Here is a 17,885-nt window from a genome sequence, read left to right as displayed (position 1 = left end):
ATTCCGTATTAGTCCATTTTTACCTTGCTCAGCTTTTATACTTTCATGCTTGATTTTTTTTTCTTATTTACCTTGATGCTAAATTTTATTTTGCCGTTTTATTATATTGTATTGTTGCTATTGTTCTTGTGCTATTGTAAGGTGACCTTGAGGGTCTTACAGGCAGCTATAAATAAAATGTATTATTATTATTATTGCCTTAGTTTAGAATTATTCAGTTCTGTTATTCCAACAATGTACTTGAGTTGGACCAACGTAGTCGAGCCAACTTATGCAAATTACATCAGTCCAACAAAAGTTCTTAATGCTAATACAAATCCTTTCATTAATGTGGAATTCCTCTCAGTTCATTTAAAGAGCAAAGGTCATGTCTTTGAACGCTGGGCCTTGGTGCTGTGGGGTAACAGTGCTGACCACCACACCACCAAGCTGCCACTCCATGCTTAAAAAAAGTGGGAAAGCTGTGACTACAAGGCTTCACACAGCATTTTCTTTACGTTTCGGTCCTTGAGAGGTTAAACCAAATAAATAGCTATAGCATCCAAGTGCTGTGTGTGAATGGTTTTCTGCCTCTTATAACCCCAGTGATGTTCCTGTGGTTTGATGTATATAGTGCATCATATGTTGCACTATATACTTATGCATGTACATCTCTTATTTATGACCTCATAATTTAAAAGAATACAGCTGATGGTCATAAGCAGGATGAATTTTTACTGTAATGCTGGCATCAAACTGATGATAGCTGAGAGGCTCCGCCTCCTGAACAACAGCCCTCCATGTATGATTAAATCTGTGAAATGCTGTCAGTGGTCAGTAAGACGACAGAAGATCGACATGTTAAGTCCATTCTATTTGGAAACGGTGTAGTTTGTCCCTGCGGAACGTTTTCTATCGTTTTGTATGTCTGTTGTTTATTCCTGCTGTCTTACTATATATATTTTATTCCTGCACAGTTGCTGTGGAGCACCCACAATTATGTTGTACATGTACAATGACAATAAAGGGCTATTCTGTTCCATTTCAACAAAGACAAAAGAAATGAATGATAGAACCCCCTCTCAGTGAAACACCAATTGTTGAACTTTTATTTCATATTGTACATCAATACATCAGTGCAAATGCAGCTAAACAAAGACTGAAAAAAATCCAAGTGACAAAAAAGGATATTATTTTAGATAGAAATAAAGACAACCCACACATACACACAAACTGAGTGACATATCCACTACACTCTCTTCCTCAGACGCAGAGGAGACTGCACATTCCACTGCCTCGGTCCAGGAGCTCTGAACAAACAAACAAACAACAGAGCTGAGTTTAAACTGCTCCTCCTGAACAGTACGCACATGCCATGCAGAGATCATACACTGTAATGTACAATACATGTGACAAAGCTATAGGCCTACAAACACCACAAAACAAACAAACCCAACAATGTGTGACTTCGTTCTTCTGGAGTTTCCTGCCATGTTTCTGTAACTCTGTTCTTATTAATCAAGTATGGCTGTTTTAGTTTGTTAAATTATTACAAAACAGTGTAACATACGAGTTGTCTTCACTGCTGTTGCTGTCCCAGTGTGATGCTGGATTGTGTATGTGTGTTTGCCATGGTCATTAAGTGTCACCCACTCTGTAGTGTAGCGCTCAGGCACTTAAACAGTTAATGCAGAACCAGCACCGAGTTAAACTAACACCAAGAAAAGAGAAGTGCACTCACCGCGCTTCACTCGATCGCACATGAAGAACGCTGCCCTCTACACCTGTCAGCACACACAAAACAGCGATTATTATAAACAAGCTGAAGATAGAACGAAACAAAAAGCAGACAGAAAGTTGGCATTGTCAGTGTTTGGTCAGAAACGTACTTGTTCCCTGCTCACTGAGGATTGCACTCAGTCCTTCATCAAAGGTCAAGTTGATTTTGACACCTAGTGGACAAACAGAGATGGGTCAGTCGAGGGTTTGGGGATTACATCATCATGTGCTACAGAGTATCAAATTGCTTGAATAACAAAAATATCACTGAGATTATAACCAACAGAGTATGGTACCATAATGTAGTAAAGTAACTACGGTGCAATGTTTGGAGAGTGAAGCCATTCTGCTTCAGGTCCTCCTCACTGAGCTCAGAGCAGATACAACAAAGCTACTGCTAATGACTGTACATTGTTATTATATTTATTGTTAAGAGGACTGATTCTTATACAGTGCTTTTCTTTGTACAGCATGTCTCATTCACCCAACCATACCAGCACTTTAGTTACATGTGCATGTATGGACTAGAGTATAGACTTTTTTCAATCCCACTCGCAGTAGAGTTCTGATCATTACTGCCCGCTCTTGCCCCACCCCTGCCCATACCTGCAGTCACATTAATGATAGTCTGTACGGTGATACACATTGAATGCGACATTTCAGTAGAACAGGACCAGAATAAATAAAAGCAAAATCAGCAAAAATCTCATTAATCAGTAAACTGAGGTTAAAAACTAATCAGGGTGCCACCAGTGCTACCCGTCAGGCTCCTACTCCCATTGTTGTGGACAGTTCTTATGAATCATCACTTGCATCCACTATTGTTCTTTCTTTAAAACAGTAAGAGTATACTTAAGCTAGTTTTGCCATTTAAATCTGTAATTAGTTTTACTTTTGGAGAAGTTGTCATTAGTTTGGTCCTGGGCAACAAAATCATAAAGCCAAACGTCTTGGCAGCAGTTCCACAGATTTCCTGCTTGGCGAAGGAGAATTACTATTCTGTCTCTGAAGAATAGCTTACTATGACCAGGTGTAAAGAGTTGAGCTCTTTACCTTCTTAGTTTAGAGGAATTTTAAATATCCAAATATCTCAGTTTCCATTCTTTTTTGTACTGTCCACCCTTAATTTTGGGACCTGCTGTCTGTTTTAGCTGCCAGTGGCAACCTTGAAACTGACATCTCTGCATGAACTGTGCTGGTTGGTGGGCTCTTACCCTTTGGTGTGCTGATGGCTCTGTCACTGGCAGCTCCTTTAGGGATCACTAAAAACAGTCAAATCAACACAGTCACAATGGATCTCTCTCTCTCTCTCACTCACTCACTCACTCACTCACTCACTCACTCACTCACTCACTCACCAATACTTTTCTAATGTTTTTCCACCTGAGGCAAAAACACGCCCTCATCTACAACCAGGCTACGCAGGAGCTACGACGTGTAACCCATGTGAACAAAACACTAGCTGCTAGTTAAAGTCTGTATGACAAGAAGGGCAAACGGCACACGGACATTACACATTATGGTTGCACTGTATAAAAACAGGGCTTTAGGCTACTGGTTAAAACATTCAACCCAAGATATGTCATCCATATTTTTGTTTTATTATGTGACATATATAAAGTTAAGCTACTTCACTTCTTGTTAAACTAATGTGTCGAGCTGTGATTTTGCACTTGAACTTCAAATATGAAGGGAAAACACTACATGGGCTACATTTGACATTTACTGCACCTAAACTCTTGCACTATAATGCTGCTGCTACCTTGTTTCAGTAGATTCACACTTCAGTGTGAGATCGGTGAAAAAGATGAAACCTGCCCTTTATTTACTATTATAATATAGGAATGTACACTTCTGATGTTTGCAAGCTTCAAGCGCTGATGAAAGGTTCTTCAGTATTTTTCACTTTAGGCACAATGATCACATGACACTGTGGAATTTAAATCAAATTTTCTGATGCAATATCCCATCCCATACATTTTCCTTGAGGTGTGTTGGTTTCCTTCAGTTCCTCTTCACTTAGCAGACATTCAGGATAAATGACATTTGTTCAAACCAGTGAACTGAACTGTACCTGTTCCTTCCAGAGCGATTGATTTAGACTGGACATCGTCCTGCCTCCTGGATCCACGCACACTGACAGACAGACAGACAGACAGACACACGAATTTCAATAAGTTGAGCCGTAGCTTCACACTGTACTGAATTAAACCAGCAGAATCCTTTCTACTAATTACTAGTTTACATCTACTAGTAAACATGAACTTGTAGAAGTGGCTGGTTCATTTTCACCACTTCTTCTTTTCTGTGTCTAAGACTAAATGTGAACCAAAGAAAAGGCTCGGTCTGCAGGTGATTACTGGTCACACGAAGGAGCCCCAAACAGTGATCTCAGGTCATGAATCAGACCATGCCACACTCTACAGTGGAGTGCAAGTGCCTCATACTGCTGGAAGCCTACCGGTCAGTGAGTGCCAGTCGAGCAGTCTGGAGGTTTGGACGAGGTGGCTGCGGTGTGGCAAAGGTAAATGGCAGCAGGGCCGTGGATCTGACAGGAGAGCGCGGGGCTGAACCCTGGGGAGGGACAGTGATCATTCATATAATAAATAAACAGTTCAAACAGTCAGACAATCTCATAAGAAGAAAGTTCATTTAGAGAAAATATTTCAAGGAACTTGTACAAAGTCTGAGGACTGTGTAACACAATCCTCGTGTCTCTTTCTTAGTGAGACCTTTCTGGAGTAACTTGCTGCTACATCCTGGAACGTTCTGGATTTGTCATAAAGCAAACATGAACGTTAGCCTGCTGTTATTAGAGATTGATGTTGATCTGTTGACCAATTCCACATTACCTGGAATATATTCATATTCAAAATAGGCTAGGGATAGGGATAGGCTCCAGCGCCCCCCGCGACCCTGAAAAGGATAAGCGGAAGCGAATGGATGGATGGATGGAAAATACAGAGATTAGCAGGCATACATTCAGTCTACAGAGGATGATCCACAGTGATGCATGGGGTTCCCCGGTCTGCAGCTGAGCACCGACTCCTTTTTCCCAGAAGAACGTCCAGCATGCAGCAGCAGATTACTTAAACCATATATTCACCTTTATAGACTACAGAGTAGTGTCTGAAATAGACAAGTCTATGTTTATTTCTGTTTATTTAGAACAGAAATAAACATAATTTATTAAAAACAAACGTGTTCAGATGATCTTTAAACCCCCCACGGGCACGCAGCGTGATCTGAGCCTATCAGACGATTGGTGCACAGCTGAAGGATTTGGAAGCGAGCGAGAGGATGTTACCTGCAGTTTATCACATTTGTATGCACAGAAAGTCTTTTGACAGTGAAAATGATCACACTCAACACTAAAGTCTGTTTTAAAAACAGGACAGTAGACTACATGTACTTGCTCACAATTTCTTGTACATTTCCTCTAAATCAGTGGGTTCATAGTGTTTTGAAGCTGCAGTCAGAACTGGACATGCACTGTGCTCTTACCTGTGCCTTTTTGCCATCTCCTGCCAGGCTGTCGTTGTCCACCTGTTCCACTGTCGCTCTCTCCTTTTCTGCTATTTTCAGAGCAAACTCCATTTCAGCTGCCAGTTGTTCGTCTCCAGAAAAAATCTCCTTCACCTCATTACGGTAGTCCTGCATAGTCACCTGATGTCAGACACACAAAGGTTAATGCAGTTACCTTTGCTACAATATTTTCTCCCTTAGAAGAGTAGAAATAGAAGCACAAACTGATGCTTTGCAACTAACACAGTGCTGTAAATCTGTGGATTTTTTCCATAGTACATGCAGATCATTCACTGCATTTGATCAAATGGATCTGCAGAGAAAACCCAGAACTGCATGCTGGACTTACCTGCAGGTAGCCCATGAGATCTCTGAGAACAGGAGAGCGCTTCTGCTCCAGCAGGTTCTTCAGGCTAATGATGAGAGGAACAGTGTTCTCTATGAAGGCCTTCTTCCTAACCTATGGATCAAAAGTTGGATTAATGTGGATAATGAGTGAAGATTACCTTCAATCAAGCTCAAATATTTCATCTGCTGAAATATAAAAAACTTTAAAAGTTACATTTTGAAAATGTAAAGTAGATGGATAAAACTTTCAGTTTCAGTCAGTTTGATGAGACACCTGGCAGAGCAAATCACCAAAACTATTAGACACGTCTCTGGCTGTTGAGTCATCCTTTGACTCCAGCCAGGATGAGGACTCCATCCTTCCAAGTCTCCCCCCAAATGCATCAGTCCCTACAGGTTAGTCATTTTGAGAATGACTTTCTGTATTGACTCAGGCACACCAAGCTATCACATGAGTCGCTGCCAGTCTAGTTGGATTATACTTCCTGCAGACAGTTTAGCCTGATGCATCTCTGAGGATGAAGACCTCTATACTTCACCATTGTTTGATGGGACTGTCTTGCTTAGATGGATATAAATAGCATTTTCCTCATTTGGTTCATAATCAGAGTCATCCGATTCAGAATCAACTTTGTGACAGCCTTCATCTTCAAATACAAATATTTTAAATATTTCAGAATGGGTCAGTTTGCCCCGCAACATAACAGGAGGGTTAAAGTTGTTCTTTGGACAAGTCTTTGTTGTAGCCAAGAGAACCATTTCTGTAGACTACTTACAGAAATAAGAAGAAAGCTGTTCAGGCTGTGCTGGGAAAAGAAACGTGTTTGAATTCCAAACTTAAGGTTTAACTACTCGATATTTGGTTTTTTGCTGTTGAAACCGATGATTTCTCCTCAGCAGAGTACGTGTCCTCTGTCACATTATGCTGTCAGAGTTTTCATGAACATGCTCTGCACTGCAAAACAGCATCAACCTAGAAATTTGGCTTCTGACCGAGCGGACCCAAATAAACTAAACAGTCAGTATCATTCTATGAAGCGGATTCAACATGATGTCAGATGTAAATGACCTCCAACCTGTGGTGGATGCACAAAACACCACCAGCTTTCTAAATGCCGCTAACTTTCTGCTATGGCCGCTAACTTTCTGCTTCTTAATTCAGATCAAACTGAGGTTATTGTACTCGGCCCTGAAAATCTTAGAAATATGGTATCTAAGCAGATTCTTACTCTGGATGGCATTACCTTGGCCTCCAGTAACACTGTGAGGAACCACTGTGAGACTGCTTTCTTCCATTTCCATTTTTTTTTTTTTTTTGTTATATGTAAAATTGTACTGTATTTATTCAAATTTTACTTTTTTTAATTATTTTAATTATTTTTATTGCTGCTACTTCATCTAGGGTTTGAGAGTAACGAAATTTCTATTCTCTGTATGTCCTGTACATATGGCAGAATTGACAAATAAAGTTGACTTTGACTTTTGACTTTGATTTGTGCAACATCTCTAAAGTTAGAAATATCCTGTCTCAGAGTGATGCTGAAAAACTAGTTCATGCATTCATTACTTCCAGGCTGGACTACTGTAATTCATTATTATCAGGATGTCCTAAAAACTCCCTGAAAAGCCTTCAGCTGATCCAAAATGCTGCAGCAAGAGTCCTGACAGGGACTAGAAAGAGAGAGCAGATTTCTCCTGTTTTGGCTTCCCTTCATTGGCTTCCTGTTAAATCCAGAATTGAATTCAAAATCCTGCTCCTCACATACAAGGTCTTAAATAATCAGGCCCCATCTTATCTTAATGACCTTGTAGTACCATATCACCCTATTAGAGCACTTCGCTCTCACACTGCAGGCCTACTTGTTGTTCCTAGAGTATTTAAAAGTAGAATGGGAGGCAGAGCCTTCAGTTTTCAGGCCCCTCTTCTGTGGAACCAGCTTCCAGTTTGGATTCAGGAGACAGACACTATCTCTACTTTCAAGATTAGGCTTCAAACTTTCCTTTTGCTAAAGCATATAGTTAGGGCTGGACCAGGTGACCCTGAATCCTCCCTTAGTTATGCTGCAATAGACGTGAGGCTGCCGGGATTCCCATGATGCATTGAGTTTTTCCTTTCCAGCCACTCACTATGTGTTAATAGACCCTCTGCATCGAATCATATCTGTTATTAATCTCTGTCTCTCTTCCACAGCATGTCTTTATCCTGTCTTCCTTCTCTCACCCCAACCAATCGCAGCAGATGGCCCCGCCCCTCCCTGAGCCTGGTTCTGCCGGAGGTTTCTTCCTGTTAAAAGGGAGTTTTTCCTTCCCACTGTCGCCAAAGTGCTTGCTCATAGGGGGTCATATGATATGATTGTTGGGGTTTTCTCTGTATTTATTATTGTGCGATCTATTGTACAATATAAAGCGCCTTGAGGCGACTTTTGTTGTGATTTGGCGCTATATAAATAAAATTGAATTGAATTGAATTGAATTGAATTAGGGGAGTTACTGCTTGTGGTTACATCATCCACACCACAGGTGGGGATGTCCTTACAGTCAAGGCCTAGCCGATCATCTTAAGTGGCCGTATCTGCAAACATTTAGAATGATTTATTATTTATGCAAGACGTATGCCATCACCACAAGCTCATAAGCAGGTGTTGTTGGCTCGCTGGCATCCTGTAATCTGGGGATCTTTGAGCTCAGGTACTTTCAGATAAGTTCCTGTGTTGATGAATTCAAACTGGCTCTGCTGAGAACACCAGGTTACAAAAATTGAGTAATACACGTCTAATGGGCGGTGCTAGGCATTACTTGAAATGTGTGTCATTTTATGGAAAGCCTAGTTCAGTGTCCTATAATTATATAGCTCATATGACACATGTTATATAACAGTTATTTGTGTCATTGTTACTACACGTTACTATACGTTACTATAAATGAGCATGAGGTCTCCTGTGACTAAACTGGCGACAGGAAGACTTATCGAGCAGAACCAGCCTGAAGGAGGGAAACCAACTGCCTCAATAAGCTGAGACGAGTAGAAAGAGGAACAAAAGAACCAAAATACATGTTAAATATAGAGAATTGGTCACCTGTGACACCACTTTCTTCTGTGCGGCCTGCAGAACAGCTTTGGCCATGGTGGCCATGTTTTCCTCCTCTGCTTCCTCCCCTGCAGCAGCGCCTGCTGAACTAGATATGGTCTGCAGCTTAAACTCTTTAAGGCTCAAGATGTTGAAAGTCTCTGACAAAATGTTAGCACCATCTGCATCCAGGGGCAGCTCTTCATCAGCAAAGCACGCTGATATAGGAGGTAAGAACACAAAAAGACAAGCGTTCTGGTTAATAGTGCTTTAACAACAGGCCCGAATCTGAAAACAAAATCCTAAAACTTTTACTCTTCTTTTAAGTTTACCTAAAATGGTCTGGTTGATCTTGTTGGTGATGTTGAAGCGCTGAGCATCTGTAAAGTGCTCCAACAGGAAGCAGTAGATTTGAAAGCGCTTCTCACGGTACTGTTGTCCTTTTAGGGAGAAGTGAATGCGTTCTCTGCGTGAATGTTAAAAGAAAAGGAATAAACTCGACAAATATTTCATGAAGTTAGGAAATACCAAGGAGAAATCAAGCTGAACAGGATCAGAAACGAGCAGCTTCATACCTGTCACTTTGAGAGAATTTGTTGTAGGACTTGTGTTTTGTGTAGGAGTTGAAATGGAAGATGCACTCAATGAAGTGCTGGCTGAACATTTCTGGGTTCTTCTTCAGCAGCAGGTGGAGCAGGCAGTATTCAGTGAGACTAAAAAGAGGTAAAACATATGAGCCTCAGTTTTGTGAAAGCAGCTTTAGATGACGGACACCAACATTTAAATACTGATTATAATGAGTCGAGGAAAACAAACCATCCTCATGCTTTAGACACACACAAGCCACAGCCTGAAACCTGCTCCCTATGCATGACTCAACTGTTGTTCCTATTAACGTGTTTGCTGAGTGCATAATCTTTGTCTTGATTGCCAGTCAGGGATTCAAAAATGAATGGATTTGTGGTTGCATATCCCACTTTCATGTTCTGTCTGTGTATACACAGTATGAATTACCTGGCGATGGCCGGGACCGGGTCAACAAGAGCCACCATGAAGTCAAAGAACAGGGAGCCCTTCCATTTCACAAATTCTTCCTAAAACGTAGTGATGAGAAAAAAACCAATCAGCTAAAAGAGGTCGCACTGAAGTCCATCCATGTTTAACATGTGACAGTAACGTCACATCTGTAATTTGCTACATAATCCTGAAATGGGCATCATCCGACCATTATGACCATTATTACGTTGGAACATCTCAAAAGAGGACTACTTACAGAAGTATAATGACATTAAAGACAGGAACTCACCTGCAGCAGGTTGGTCAGCATGATGAGGGTCTGCTCTCTGATGACAGCTTCTTTGTCTCGCAGACAAGCAGAGATGTTGGGAATGTAGTGATCCACCATGTTGGTATATCGCACACACAGATCACACATTATCACAACCACGTTGCTGCGTACTGAAACCTCTGTGCCAACCTCCAACTCCCTGGCAAACACAGGCAGGTACTTTTGGGCTAGTTCTTCATTTTGCAGAGCCAATTTACCTGAAGCACACAATCACAAAAAAACATTTAAGCTTATGGCTCGGAGTGAAGAGTCAGAGCTAAACTTGGAGGACGCACACAGTTTACCTAAAGTGATGACTCCATGGGCTCTTACTCTGGTAGGCAGCCAGTTTGCTTTGAACTGAGAAAGAGGCAGTGAAGCTGGCAGCTCTGTCTGGCACTCTTTTAAAGATGGAATATGAAAAACAGGTTAGCAGAGCCATGCTTAGTAAATCTGGCCTTGCCCTGGATAGTACAAGACTTAGTGGTACATTGAAGAAAATGTCACAGCACCTGTTTAAAGCAGAGGACCTTGTAGAGTCTGAAACCTCGCTTGATTTCCAACTGTGGCATATTCAAAATGTCACCTGACTTGTGCTCACCTTACACCACCAGCTGTGCTGTTCTAAACTCCACGCCTCTGGAGACGTTCACTCACACACACAGTATGTATTTTAACTTCAGTCTTTCCTACCTGCCAGTTTCTCAGAATGTGTTGTGAGGACAGATTCCACTAGCAGCACTGTCCTCTTGTTAACTTTGGCAGGACACTGAAGTGATGCCACACCCAGAGTGTGGAGATGTTTCACCTGAAAGAGAAAACATTCCACGTCTATCAGAGCCACAAGCCCTGCACGGTCGATCACACGGTGATTTTCAAACGTGCACCGTGGCATTTTCATCATCAGATTTTTGTTAACGTTTCATTTTTCCCGTCTTCCTGAATGAAGTTTTATTAAAACTGTTATCACACCACAAACATTAAAGAACAGACTGGATCTGTTTCATGCACGCCTCACAGCTCTTCATCTCACTTTTTCTTAAGCACGAGGACCGCTGAACAATTCCTGCCTTGTGCAGTTCACCCCCAAAACCCAAAGGCTTCATTCTTGCACAGTGTTAATAGTTATAGGACTATGCAGTGATTAGAGTTACTCATAGTTGACAGTAATGACAGTAAGTGAGGAGGACGTCCTGTAGGCCCACCATCTCCATGAGGCGTTGTAGGGATAGGGTGCAATGTGTGTTAGGCGGCAGCCAGAGGCGGAGGATCCCTGGCTCTCTAGGCCAATTCGGTCATGGAACATAACCTCCCCCATGGGGAAGGAGCCGGAGCTACTGCGTGAGGTTGAGAGATACCAGCTACATCTACCCAGTCTCATCTTAACCCATGGCTTGGGCTCTGGAGCCAGCCTCAGAGAGGGGCTGGACTCTGTTCCAGTTTGGAGTGGGCGTTGGTGAGAGGTGGTGGGCTGCAGTGGGTATCCATGAGTGAGAACCCAGCCTGCCAGACTGGGGTGGTGGTTCCCATTTTTAAGAAAGGGGACCAGAGGGTGTGCTCCAACTACAGGGGAATCACACTCCTCAGCTTCCCTGCTGCTGGGAAGGAGAGTCTGGTTCATTAGTCAAACTCAGATTCAGGAGGAACAATGCAGATTTGCTCCTGGTCACCAAACACTGGACCAGCTCTCTATCGTCTCTAGTATATTTGAGATATCATATGTGGGAGTTTGCCGAACCAATCTACATGTACTTTGTCCACTTCGTGAAGTCCTTTGACCCCATCCCTCGGGGTTTCCTCTAGGGGGTGCTGCACAAGTATGGGGCGTCTTGCCCATTGTTATGAGCCATTCAGCCCTGTACAGAGGGAGAGCTTGGTCTGCAATAAGTTAGACTGGGTTCCAGTAGGTGGTGGACTCCGCCAGAGCTGCCCTTTATCACCATTCCTTTCATAATTTTTGCTTGACAGAGTATCTGTGCGCAGCCAAGTGGCAGAAGGTTTCTCCCTCTGTGGCCTCAGAATCTCATGTCTGCTTTTTGTAAATGATGTGGTCCACCTCATCAGGTGGGGACCTCCAGCTCACACTTGAGCCGTTCACAGCTGAATATCAAGTGGTGGATACAAAAATTAGCACCTCCAAGGATGGAGTGCCCACGCTGGGTCAGGGACAAGTTGCTACCCCATGTAGAGGAGTTCACGTATCTTGTTCCACTGAGGGAAGAAGGGGATCCACAGATGAATTAGGGCAGCAGCTGCAGTGGTGCAGACATACTGTCTGTCATGGGAAAGAGACAGCTGAGCATAAAAGCAAAGCTGTTAGTTTATGGCCACGAGCTTTGGGTAGTGACTGAAAAAACAGGATTATGGGTACAAGTGTCGGAAATGAGCTTTCTCTAAAGGGTGACTGCTCCCCTAGAGATGGGGTGAGAAGTTCAGCCATCCAAGAGAGGCTCAGAGTATACAACTCCTTCGCACTGAAAGCAGCCAGGTCAAGTGGTTAAGGTATCTGACTAGGATCCTCCTGGATGGCTTCTGGGTGAGCTGTTCTGGGCATGTCCTACTGGGAGGAGGCCCCAGGGTAAATCCAGGGGCCAGCTGAGAAATCATCTTTTGCAGCTGACCTAGCTATTCCCTGAGACGAGCTAGAAGAGGTTGGCTGAGGAGAGCAAGGTTTGGGTTTCTGTCATTAGGCTTCTGCTCTATAACACTAGGCTTTGCAACCCTCAGTATCTTGTGTTGTTCACTCTGAAATGACAGCTAGACAAGAACAATTGATCTCTTAACATTTATTTACAGAGTATGTGTCACCACCACTGAACATAAATAACTTCAACGTGAAGGTTTACCTTTCTGCTACAATAATAAGGACATTTCTGAAGTAACAAGGACAAGTCTGCTAACAGTTTATTCTCACCATCAGCTCCTCATCGAGGTTCTGAGCTCCATTGTCAGTTAGGATTATGCTGGCCAAATATGACTCGCAGGCAGACACCAACTCACCACAGCGCTGGTTCAGAAAAGCCTGACAACAACAAAAGCAATCGCACAGAACATAAGAAACTCACAGTGAATAATGGGCTTCAGTCATACCTGATTCAATCTTTGAGCAGGGCAGGATTTTTGGCACTGTCTGCCTCCTGCTGGAACTTACCTGGTTACATTGTTCTTATGTTTGACTGATCGTCATCTAAACAGGATGGAGACTAACAACTGTTTCTATTACTGAAAAAAAAAAAAAGGATTTCATTGCTGTCATAAAGTACATCAGCCGCTGAAGTATAAATATCTCTCACCTGAGTCTGCTTGATGTCTTCACTGCAGCCAAACTGATAAAGAGTCTCAACAGCAGAACTGATCACCTCCAAAGGCAAAGTGAAAGTCTTCAACCAAGACATCAGATCAGCTGCAGAGAGATGGTGAGAGAGACTCAGTCAGATCATTTCTCTCAGTAATCCCCCGCCATCTATCCCCTTACTCAACCTACCGACGACCCTTTCCTTTGTTTCTTCATTTAAATGTGCGGCAATGTCTCCCATCACACACAGGATGTGACAGCATGTTGTTGCATTTACATCCTTTGATCTAAGAGAAGACAATCAAATCATTAAACAATTAATTAATCTGCAAATAGCAAAGCAGTGATCATTACAACATTAACATTAAGAGACTGACTTGCTGTTAGTGAAAAGTTATTTATGACCATTACATTTGGTGACTTGGTGTCAACCCTTGACCATTTTACAGGGTGTGCCCTAAATCAGCGGTCCCCAACCTTTTTTGCGCCATGGACCGGTTTATGCCCGACAATATTTTCACGGACCGGCAATAAGGTGTCGCGCATAAATACAACAAAATAAAACTAGTGCCGGTACCGAAAAAAAGAAGATTTATTCATAACACACGTGAAAAGACCCAGGAAAACCGAGTTAACGATAAAAACGATAACAAAATAACGCTGAAAACCGATAAAAACCATGAAAACCATACATTTCACACCTGAGCCTCAACTCTCGCGGCCCGGTACCAAACGACTCACGGACCGGTACCGGTCCGAGGCCCGGGGGTTGGGGACCGCTGCCCTAAATCACACGACAAATTTAAGATGACGCAGCAGAGTCTAAAAAGTCTTAAAGAAAGTTAAAAAAAGGATCTCCTAAGAAGTAGTTTACTTCCAAGTAAAAGAAAAAACCAAGACAAAAACATGTCAGCCTTTATCTGTTGGTAGAAAAATCCACCATGTCAAAAATTATATGGCAGCACATGGTATCTGGTTGCTGAGGAGGAGGGAAAAATTGAGGGAATGATGGGGGTGAAAGAGACGGAGAGTATTGTGTTACACAAAAAGATTTAAACACAGATTCCTGTGTTTCCCACGTCCCCTGACAGAGGTCACAGCTTACCAAACTAAGTTTCATCACTCTCCAAACAAAAACAAAACCAACTCTATCGTTCATGTTTCAAAAACATGAACTCTGTCTTTGCTGTCCAAACCTTAAATCAACCACCACAACATCACATTTCTCTAATAAAGACATCTCTGCTGCGAGGACAGGTTCCTGAAAATCACCATTTCCTGCCATCTTACAGATCTGATTGGTCAAAGGAGAGTGTTGCTCATTCTGCATCACGCATTTTTCCCTCCTTACATTGGGTGATTGGTAGCTTTGACGATGCAGTGACGAGGGCGTACAAGTCGGCAGAAATGGCCCCATGTAATTCAAAATTGCATAAAGAATATATTTGTTTGTATGCACACAAAACCTATCATGTATCAGTCTGCCCCTGTGTACAGTGTTGCTGTTCACCTTGTTTGTTTTTGTTTTGTTTCCAAAAAAGCCCACAATGCATAGAAGGGCTGCAGATTGTTTTTTAATAAACGGTGGAAGTGAGTTTGCATCCAGAAGGTGGAGGAAAAAACAAAACAAAAACAAAGTAAAGGAAGGTTTGCAGATTTCACCATATTCATCCTTGTAATCAAGTAATAGAATAGAATGCCTTTATTGTCACTATACAGTTGTACAATGAGATACAGAGTATCTCAAGTAAGTATGAAGAAGAAAAAAAAAAGGTTTTAGGCAAAAAATGTAATATCATAAGCAAAAAAAACCCAAAACCAAAAACAAGCTTCTTTCTCTGCTTATAAATAAAGTTGTGGGTTTGTGGTTTTATGACGTTGTTGGTCTACTGCAGCATATTCACAGAGGTTATAAAACACAAAAAAAGACTTAGCCGCCAAAAATCCTTCATATTTTTCTTTGTTCCATCCTCAGTTACTTTGACACAGTGATACAGCGATGCTTACACCTCTGATGCAGTCTTACAAGTGTTAGGTTTGTTTTTTTAAATTAAATTCAAATTACACACCAACTTATGGAAAATGACATGCCAAATTACAGGCTAGATTATAAAGTGCTACCAAAAAATTTTAATTCAAATAAACGTGACAGATTCATTTGGTCTTGCCCACCTGACCATCTTGTCCCAGGCGTCCAGAATCTTGCCATAAGGCAGTCTGGAGGATGAAGAAACAACCTTGGAGAGCAGCAGCCAGGCTCCGGCAGCATGATCAGCCTCAGTATGTGAGATCAGGTTGGAGATAAATGACGGTGTGAACTTGTTCTGTTTGGACCAGATGGTGAAGGCCTTGCTAAAGTAACGACTGGAGACCGGGTACAAACACATTCAGTATTTAACGTTAAACATTACAGACATGTTATTTTATATGAAACAAAAGCTAGGCTGGCTTCACCTGAGGTTCTGGCACTCGTGACACAGTAGGCCCAGCAGGTCCCACATCAGCCTCTGACCGGCATCCAGGTGGCAGCCAGCAGAGTACGGTTTGACCCGACTGAGCAGCACCTGGTCTAGCGCCTCCAGGGCCTTGTCTTGTACCGAGGTCTCAGAGTCCGCCACAGCTGGCACCACACCCTGCAGCCACGCCTTTTGCACCACACTGCACTCTGGTTTAACCTGGTAGAGAGATGTTAGGGTTAGATCTTACCCACGGTCACTTCAGTGACAGCCCCATCAGTATGTGGTTCCACTCACACTGAGCAGGTCCCCCACACACTGCAGGGCCTTCTTTTTCACAGACACAGATGGGTCTCTGCAGCGCTCTGACAAAGTCTGAAGATTCTCCCAACTCATGGGGATCACATCATGTTTCAGGAGACCCAGCAAGGCCTGTGCAGGAAGAGCACACAAGTCAGCCTGGAAAAATGCATATATTTAACCCCACCCCCACCCACAGCAAATGACTTCAATCTAAATCGTGGCTGTTCCCGAGTATGTTAAGTTCCAGGTACCTGCAATGCTGCTTTCCTCACATTAGTCTTTGAATCCTTCACACGCCGCAGGAGGAGGGCCAAATTCTCTTTTGCTGCATTGAATACAGAAATGAACTATGTGACTCACTGATCTCCAGTATCCAGTCCATGAAAAACAAATTAATAAAAACAAACATGTGACAAAAATGATTTAAATGTGTGTTAGCCTTGTGGCAAACTGGCAACCTTGTCCAGGGTATACCCCGCCTCTCACACCGTTACATACACGATAAGATATTAAAGCTATTCAATAAGTGGAAGAAAATAGAAAGATGGAAGATCTCACCATAACAACCAGAGCTGTCAGTGCTGCTCAGCTCCACAGTCCTGAATGGAAGAGTACGGTAGGTTTTCAGCGTGTGCTGGTTACTGAGAGTCCCTGAAACAAAGTCATATCAACAACACCATTACAAGGTGCAGTCATAGTCAACACAGCACATCCTCTGCCAGTTCTAAGATTTCATCAGTGAAACAAAAAAATAATGTGGTCTTTGTCAGGGCTCAGGTGAATACAACCTGAGATGCAGTAACATCCTTTATTTTTGCATTTTCCTGTTGTGCCAGCTCCAGACTGTTTACAGGTCTGAGATATTTATGTTGTAAACCTTTGTGTTTTCTTTAGAGAACGAGAGAAATAAGCCCTGCAGTCACAGCTCTCTTCACCTCCAGTCGGTTTTAGGTCTGGACTTTGACTAGGCCACTGCAACAGCCTGACTTTTCAATGAAACACTGAGAAAACAGAGGTTTTTCTGGCAGGAACCAACTTCTCTGGATTAATGTGATAAATTCTCACTGTGCATGGACAAATCTTTCCTTCCACCCAGGTTAAGAGCTTACATGTTGTTTCCTGTACATGTTAGGAAATCAGAGTCAGTCTAAATCTTGAGGTGAAACATCTTTACCTCCAGGTAAACCCTCATGTGGTTGAAAAGCACAACAATGAGGTGTGAAGAAACCCTGAATTGGATAAGTGGAAAGAGATGGATGGATGAACTATGACCTATAAAAGATGTAGCTCATGTGGTTTTTGCTCATGGTCTGACCTCAGGGTGAATGGAAACATATGGAAACTTTTCACACACTCCTTCTGGATGTTGTTTTAGTGTTTGCTGAGTAAATTATGTATAACATGTTCTGTTGCTGATCTCAGGCTGAATTTAAACAAAAGTTTAGAACTGATGAAAGCTTATACTTTCTTTTAGCCATGACTGCATACACCGAGTGATTATGTCCCTTTTTTAAATTGGCTGGAAAACGGCCTCAATGTACAGACTGACTGATCTATATCAAAATGACACTAAAACTTTTGCACTCCCAGGACTACATTCTTCAGGTGTGTGTACGTAGCTGTAGCTATTCCCATAGCCATCAGCTATGGGAATAGTCATAATGGATCTCTGTCAATACTACTCAAAAGTTGAGTAGTGGGATCAGAGCGTGACACTGAAGGTCACTTTATTCATGTTTTGTGGTCCTGTGACAAAGTTTACACCTTTTTTTCCAGGATATATAATACCTGCAAGACTCAGAGAG

The 17,885-nt window shown here is 42.3% G+C and overlaps 1 protein-coding gene across 2 annotated transcripts in view; it reads right to left on the bottom strand.

Moving 5' to 3' along the window:
* Positions 1 to 1,042: 1,042 nt before the first annotated feature.
* The window catches only part of ncapd3 (non-SMC condensin II complex, subunit D3), a 29,419-nt gene continuing 12,576 nt past the window's right edge, over positions 1,043 to 17,885 (bottom strand). For both annotated transcript variants that reach the window (XM_031755031.2, XM_039622087.1), the window contains exons 13-35: positions 16,639 to 16,731; positions 16,332 to 16,405; positions 16,075 to 16,209; positions 15,776 to 15,996; positions 15,494 to 15,685; positions 13,511 to 13,608; positions 13,320 to 13,429; positions 12,941 to 13,048; positions 10,720 to 10,834; positions 10,332 to 10,427; positions 10,006 to 10,244; positions 9,714 to 9,793; positions 9,275 to 9,412; positions 9,032 to 9,165; positions 8,709 to 8,917; positions 5,633 to 5,743; positions 5,263 to 5,424; positions 4,220 to 4,332; positions 3,833 to 3,894; positions 2,973 to 3,020; positions 1,869 to 1,931; positions 1,721 to 1,763; positions 1,043 to 1,289 (exon numbers count right to left, since the gene is read on the bottom strand). In XM_031755031.2, coding sequence (XP_031610891.1) covers positions 1,229 to 1,289; positions 1,721 to 1,763; positions 1,869 to 1,931; positions 2,973 to 3,020; positions 3,833 to 3,894; positions 4,220 to 4,332; positions 5,263 to 5,424; positions 5,633 to 5,743; positions 8,709 to 8,917; positions 9,032 to 9,165; positions 9,275 to 9,412; positions 9,714 to 9,793; positions 10,006 to 10,244; positions 10,332 to 10,427; positions 10,720 to 10,834; positions 12,941 to 13,048; positions 13,320 to 13,429; positions 13,511 to 13,608; positions 15,494 to 15,685; positions 15,776 to 15,996; positions 16,075 to 16,209; positions 16,332 to 16,405; positions 16,639 to 16,731 — 2,705 coding nt within the window. In that variant the 3' untranslated portion in view covers positions 1,043 to 1,228. The remainder of the gene's footprint in view (positions 1,290 to 1,720; positions 1,764 to 1,868; positions 1,932 to 2,972; positions 3,021 to 3,832; positions 3,895 to 4,219; positions 4,333 to 5,262; positions 5,425 to 5,632; positions 5,744 to 8,708; positions 8,918 to 9,031; positions 9,166 to 9,274; positions 9,413 to 9,713; positions 9,794 to 10,005; positions 10,245 to 10,331; positions 10,428 to 10,719; positions 10,835 to 12,940; positions 13,049 to 13,319; positions 13,430 to 13,510; positions 13,609 to 15,493; positions 15,686 to 15,775; positions 15,997 to 16,074; positions 16,210 to 16,331; positions 16,406 to 16,638; positions 16,732 to 17,885) is intronic.

Source organism: Oreochromis aureus, linkage group 13 (assembly GCF_013358895.1).
Source record: "Oreochromis aureus strain Israel breed Guangdong linkage group 13, ZZ_aureus, whole genome shotgun sequence".
Classification (NCBI taxonomy): domain Eukaryota; kingdom Metazoa; phylum Chordata; class Actinopteri; order Cichliformes; family Cichlidae; genus Oreochromis; species Oreochromis aureus.
Note: the sequence above shows the minus strand (reverse complement) of the source record. Positions and strands in the feature narration are given on the sequence as shown.